This window comes from Colobus angolensis, unplaced genomic scaffold (genome assembly GCF_000951035.1).
Source record: "Colobus angolensis palliatus isolate OR3802 unplaced genomic scaffold, Cang.pa_1.0 Scaffold92, whole genome shotgun sequence".
In the NCBI taxonomy this organism is placed as follows: domain Eukaryota; kingdom Metazoa; phylum Chordata; class Mammalia; order Primates; family Cercopithecidae; genus Colobus; species Colobus angolensis.
The window spans coordinates 2,108,514-2,115,027 of record NW_012123154.1 but is presented as its reverse complement, the minus strand read 5'-3'; the positions used below and the strand labels follow the sequence as shown (position 1 = coordinate 2,115,027).

General features: G+C 46.1%; 1 protein-coding gene across 2 annotated transcripts in view; it reads left to right on the top strand.

The window, feature by feature from the left end:
* Positions 1-6,514, top strand: part of CRYM (crystallin, mu) — a 47,207-nt gene that overhangs the window by 20,356 nt on the left and 20,337 nt on the right. Inside the window, exons 1-3 of one of the 2 annotated variants that reach the window (XM_011931899.1) lie at positions 142-576; positions 1,074-1,227; positions 3,052-3,114. In XM_011931899.1, coding sequence (XP_011787289.1) covers positions 407-576; positions 1,074-1,227; positions 3,052-3,114 — 387 coding nt within the window. In that variant the 5' untranslated portion in view covers positions 142-406. Of the gene's footprint in view, positions 1-141; positions 577-1,073; positions 1,228-3,051; positions 3,115-6,514 lie in introns of those variants that run through there. The other variant, XM_011931900.1, reaches the window with a different exon arrangement.

Below are 6,514 nucleotides of genomic sequence, written 5' to 3'. Positions count from 1 at the left end.
TGCCGTTTTCCCTGTCCATTCTTTCCCAGGCACGGAGACCTAGACAGCAGCAAAAAGCGAGTTAATGGGGAGGGGTTAGGTAGGATGCAAAAGTCAAGGAATGTGGCTACAGCTGATTATAGGAACTGAGAAAGTGGACCGAACAATATTGACTCCCAGCACTCCACCTCGATGCCCATCTTGGGGAATCCGTCGCTGGAAGGGACCCATCTCGCCCACCCTTAGGGGTCGAGGTGGGTGAAGCGGGAGGAGAGAGCTGGCGGGGCGGGGTAGGGTTGCTCCGCCCCCGGAGGCTGGGCTGTGACCAGCAGGCGGCTCCGCAGCTCAGCGGGCGCGCTCATATAGGGCACAGCCGAGGGTGCGTGGATCACGGTGCGGAGACTGAGGTTAGAAGGCAGGTGGCGAGATGAACCGCGTACCAGCGTTCCTGAGCGCGGCCGAGGTGGAGGAACACCTCCGCAGCTCCAGCCTCCTCATCCCGCCTCTAGAGACGGCCCTGGCCAACTTCTCCAGCGGTCCCGAAGGAGGGGTCATGCAGCCCGTGCGCACCGTGGTGCCGGTGACCAAGCACAGGGGGTGAGTGAGGAGGATCGGGGCCAGGGGCAGGAGAAACTGGAAAGGGGGAAGAGGAGGAGCAGGAAGAGGAGCGGTGGAAGAAGGGAAGAGACGGCTTGCCTAATTGTTGCTAACAGCTGCCACTTTTAATAGGCGCTACCCGGTGTGCTAAGTGGGCGCTTTACGGGTGTTACCTTGTTTGTTTCAGCGCACTCTCCACCTGCGGAGATATTGATGCCACCGTTTTATTGGTGGAAAACTGAGACTCAGAGAGGTTAAGTGACTTACCTAGGCTTACACAGCTACTAACTGGCAGAGCTGGAATGGTTTTCTGATCCAGAGTCAGACTTCTGAACATATTATGCATAGTGTCTAAGGGAAGGGCAGAGGGATGCGGGGGCTGGGAGAGGGCCAGTGGGGCGGTGATGAAGGAAAGAGAAAGGAAGGTATATGGGTACTTTCTAAGAGACCCCAGCATTGATGGAAAGGGGCTGAAGCTGCTCCCTCTCTCGTTGTAGCTACCTGGGGGTCATGCCCGCCTACAGTGCTGCAGAGGATGCCCTGACCACCAAGTTGGTCACCTTCTACGAGGACCGCGGCATCACCTCGGTCGTCCCCTCCCACCAGGCTACTGTGCTACTCTTTGAGCCCAGCAATGGCACCCTGCTGGCGGTGAGCAACTTCCTGTCCCGGGGTGGAATGGGGCCCCTGGGCCCAGATTTAAGTTCAAAAGTGAGTTCTCCACAAGCAGGGGGAGTCTTGATTGTGACTACATGTGCCCCTCTGCAAGTGACTGGATACCAGCAACAGTGAAGGTTATCTGTGTTCATGTATCTATTTCTAGGACTGCCTGAAGATGCATAACACAGCACCAGCGCCCACTGCTGCCTCAAGCATGTGACAGTGTGGAAATAATAATCTTGTCATTCTTGCATATGTCCTTGTCCTATACTCAGTTACCCAAATACACAGCTTGAACGAACCCATTAGCCAAGGGAAGATTTACTTACTGAATCCTTGTCGACATGGAAAAGAAGGGGTGTTCTGTAATCCTTGGAAGCCTTTTCAGAGGGGTATATGGTGTGACCTGTTTTAGTATCTAATCATAGTATCAAAAGGTAGCAGTAGCTCTCGTTTATGGAGTACTTTTTAAAGTGTCAGGCACTGTTCTAAACATTTCACATTTATTAATCCTCTTAATACTTAAAACCATTCTATGAGATGGGTAATATGATTGCTTCCACTTTATAGATGAGGAAATTGAGTCAGAACAACCATGTTCAACTTACTGAGGTCTATGTAACCAACAATTAGCATGGCTGGACTTCAGAGCTGCTCAATCTAAGTCAACGGTCCAGACTCTCCTAAGACCACTGCCATTTTAACTGCCATATATTGGGCACTTATGTGCCAAGAAGGAGTCACTGATCATATTCAATTCTGAGAAATTCCTCTATGGGTGTTTTTATTAACTCTCCTTCCCCTCAACTTCTGTTGAGGTCCTCGAGGCTCAGGTTAGTATAGTCACTTTGCTTGAGGTCACATAGCTGGTTAGTGAAAGACTCGAGTCAATCCTAGGTCTGATAGTTAACTCTTGTGGTCTGTGCACTCCAAGCTGGGTCTTACAACATCCTTCCTTTTCCCCTGAATTTCTGGATCGCCAAAGAATCTGGCTGTTCAACACTTGTTTGAGAATATCTAGCTCTCCCCAACTCATCCAATGGAGATGGCATTCATATACCTGCCAACAGTGGTTCCCCAGGTGGGTAGAACCCAAGGCTTTGAAACTAGATGACAGCTGAATCTGTTCAGTAACTTGGTGATTCACTTCCTCATCTGTAAAATGTGGTTGATAATGCCTTTTTTTTGATGGTCAGCTGAGATGAATAAATTATAAACAGAGAAGGGTGCAGAGGGTGGCTGTTACTAGCAAGGCATAATTTTCAACCTTCGCTGTGTATCAGAATCACCTGGGCTGTCTGGGTCTGACTCCTAGAAGAGATACAGACTGGGTTAATCTAAGGGTGGTATCTGAGCATCTTCACGAAGCTTTCCACATGTGCAGCAGGAACAGAGAGCCACTAAGAGTTTCACGGCCCTTGTCCAAATGTCAACGGCAACCTTCTCTCTCAAGTACCTTCTTAATTTGGTGTTTTGAGAATCCTAGGGTGAGAAAAGAAAACGGGCAGTTCTTGAGGGCTCAGCATGTGCTAGATGTTTCCAGATAAGCCAGTGCATTTAATCCTCACAATAACCCTCTGAATGGCTGGCATTATCTTTGTTTTTACAGGTGAGGAAACCAATGCTTAAAAATTAAAGCGTTTGTTCAAAGTTGCCTATCTCTTAAGTGGAGGAATTGGATCCAGGGCTGACACCAAACCCATGCTGTTTGTAGGATGCTATAAAACTTCTCAGGCTAATATTTTAGAACTGTTTCTTCTAATTTAAGTAGTGGACAGGGGTGCCCTTTGCTCACTGTCTCTCCTTTCCTCCAAGGTCATGGATGGAAATGTCATAACTGCAAAGAGAACAGCTGCGGTTTCTGCCATTGCCACCAAGGTAAGATGAATGGCTGGCTGTACTATGAAGGTGAGCTGTTGGGTGGGGTCTGTTATCTCAATCTTGAGAGACTAAAGGAGAAGTGGGGAACTTATTTTGGTTTCCTGTTGGACGTAGCTGGAACTCCAGATGTCAGATATATCAGGTGAGCACAGTAATTCATGAAATTATTAGCTACCATTTAATGTGCATGACCAGATTCCAAGTACCTTATGTGCATAATTCTCAATCTTCCCATCAGTCTTGAAGAATAGAAATGAGAAATTCTCTCCACCTTCCAGGTCAAGGAATATGGCACAGAGAGGTTCTGTGAATTGCCCAGGATCACACAGCTCATAAGTGCTAGAGTAAGAATTTAATACCTGACCTCTCTGGCTTCCAGGACTGGCTTCTTGTCCCTGTACCACATTGCCCCTGGTAAGACAGTATGATTGTCCCATAGACCAAAGCTAATACTACACAAGAGGCAGAGTGAACTGAACAGAGCCAAGCCAGATCCATGTATTCATTTGACAAGTATTGAGTGAACTCCTATCCTGTGTCAGGCGCTGTTCTAAATGTTAGGGAAATGGCCATGAGCAAAACAGAGGGGCACACATAGGGGAGGTAGACAATACCAATAAAAGGGAAACACAGGCCGGGTTCAGTGGCTCATGCCTGTAATCCCAACACTTTGGGAGGCTGAGGCAGGAGTATCACTTGAAGTCAGGAGTTGGAGACCAGCCTGGTCAACATGGTGAAACCTCGTCTTTCGTGAAAACACAAAAGTTATCTGGTCTTGGTGGTGGGTGCCTGTAATCCCAGCTACCTGGGAGGCTGAGGCAGGAGAATCGTTTGAACTCAGGAGGCAGAGGTTGCAGTGAGCCGAGATCGAGCCACTGCACTCTAGCCTGGGCAACAGAGTGAGTCTCTGTCTTAAAAAACAAAACAAAACAAACAATGACAAAGAAAACCTTTTGAGTTTAATAATGTGTTAAATAGTAAGAAATAATATGTAATTAAATAATTAGCACATATTAATAAATGATGAATAGTGTGCTTAGAATTTGCTAAAAAATAAAACCAACAACAACCCAAAGAGTCACATAACATGTTAGAAAGATGAAGATAAAGCAGAAGTGAGAGTATGGGAGAAGGCATCACATTTTACATTATCCAAGAAAGACCTCACTGAGAAGGTGACATTTGAGTCAAAGCTGAAAGCAGTGAGTTAGTGAACCATGCAGAAACGCGGAGGGGCGCTCCGGGCAGAGGGAATGGTAAGCAATGTCAAGTCATCCTATAAGAAAAACAGCATTTTTAGAAGTTAGAGTTAAGAGGATCAGGCTTAGAAAACAGGGTGTTTGTGGGAACGATTGGAATCTGGAGTCTTTCACATTAAATGTGGAAGTACAAGGTCTTGGGACACTGGTTTTCCTAAGTGATTATAAAGGGAACATGGTAACCCAGAGAAAGGTGTAGCAGCAAAGACCAGGTGTTTTCTAGGTACCTCCTGGAGGGGTGGGGGAAAGAATGGGAGGGTTAATCTGGTAATTGTATACGAAAGGAGTAGACCAACAGCACCCACTTCAATGAACTGGTTTTTAGTTATATCCAGACCTGACTCAAGTAATCAAGGACCCCTTGCTATGTTTGCTGGTAATTTGGGAACGGAATGAATTTCCTATTACTGCCTGTCATTTATAAAGAGCTTTAGTCTTTTTCAGAATCATTTCCAGCCCCTTGTCTGGACCATGAGTTTCTGTAAGGAAGGCAGGGAAAGTATTAATGGCTTCATTTTATGCAGCGAAGAATAGAAACTTGGGTTTACTGAAGTCATACAACCAGACGCCTATGGGTTCTTTTGAGACCACATGGTCTTGTCCCAGATGAGAAGTCTCCAACATAAGCAAGCTATGCAGCAGCATTAGCTAGGGAAGTTTTTAAAAACTCCAATTCCCATGCCTACTGAATCAAAACACAGAGAGTAAGGATCAACCAGGTCTGGAAACTACACTTTTGGTAGACCCAGCCTGCAATAACACTGCTTTGTTGCATTAATAAAAATCTGTGCTCCCAGAAGAATCAAGAAGCCTCAGGTTGACACTTCAAAGTTTTGACACTTCAAAGTTTAGGCTGAAACTTCACAGCTTTATTTCCAGAGGCTCAGATGAACACTTTCAATAAGGAACAAAGGGTCTATTTTACTTGTTGCCTTGAATCTTGTCCACTACTTCTCTTTTATTTAGGGCTTTTGTGGGGGAGAATAAGTATAGGGAGCTCTAGGGTCTGATGAACATAATACATTTTCTGTGCTTGGGTCTCACATAAGCTACATTGAAGACTGATATGTTTTCTCAAGGTGACAGTATGTATCAGGGTTTACCACTGACATGCATTTATTCAACAAATATTTGAGTGTTCACCAAGTGCAAGGTTCTATGCTCAGCATGGAGTAAGCAAAACCAGATACAATACCTGCCCTCATGTAGTACAGGGTCCAGTGGGGGAGACAAGATATGGTCCAAAGATCACACCAACAGGCTGGGTGAAGTGGCTCACACCTGTAATCCCAGCATTTTGGGAGACTGAGACAGGCAGATCACCTGAGGTCAGGAGTTCAAAACCAGTCTGGCCAACATGGCAAAACCTCATCTTTACTAAATAGACAAAAAAAAAAAAAAAAGTAGCTGGGCAAGGTGGCGGGTGCCTGTAATCCCAGCTAGTGGGGAGGCTGAAGCAAGGGAGTTGCTTGAATCCTGGAGGCGGAGGTTACAGTGAGCCGAGATCACACCACTGCACTCTAGCCTGGACGACAGAGTGAGACTCAGTCTCAAAACAAACAAACAAACAAAATCACGCCAATAAATATGAAACTATAACGCTGACAAGTGCTATGAGCGTGTAAAGCAGTATGTCTTGATCTAGTCTGTGGCTGTGCCTCTGTAAGGGATATTTGAGCTGAGATTGAAGGATAATAGGAGTTACTTGTGAGGGGCAGAGGGGACAAAGCAGCCTAGCATCCTATGGTGAGGAATTAATTCATGCAAAGGCCCTGTGGTTGGAGGAAGTACATGAGCTTGGGAAGCTGCAAGGAAGCCAGTATGGCTGGAAGACAGGAAGTACAGGGGAACATGGCATGATGGTATGAGAGAGGACTATAGAGATGGGAGGGCCAGACCATGCAAGGCCTTGGAAAATGCAAATGAAACAGACTTTCAGACTCTTTAAATGAGAAACCTAGCAGATTCATATACATGTACTTAACCTACATGCTTATGAGAAAAGATTGAAGTGCCACTAATGCTATTTAATAAATCTTATAAATGTATCATTAAAAATCGGCTGGGTGCAGTGGCTTACACCTGTAATCCCAACACTTTGGGAGGCCGAGGCAGGTGGATCACTTGAGGTCAGGAGT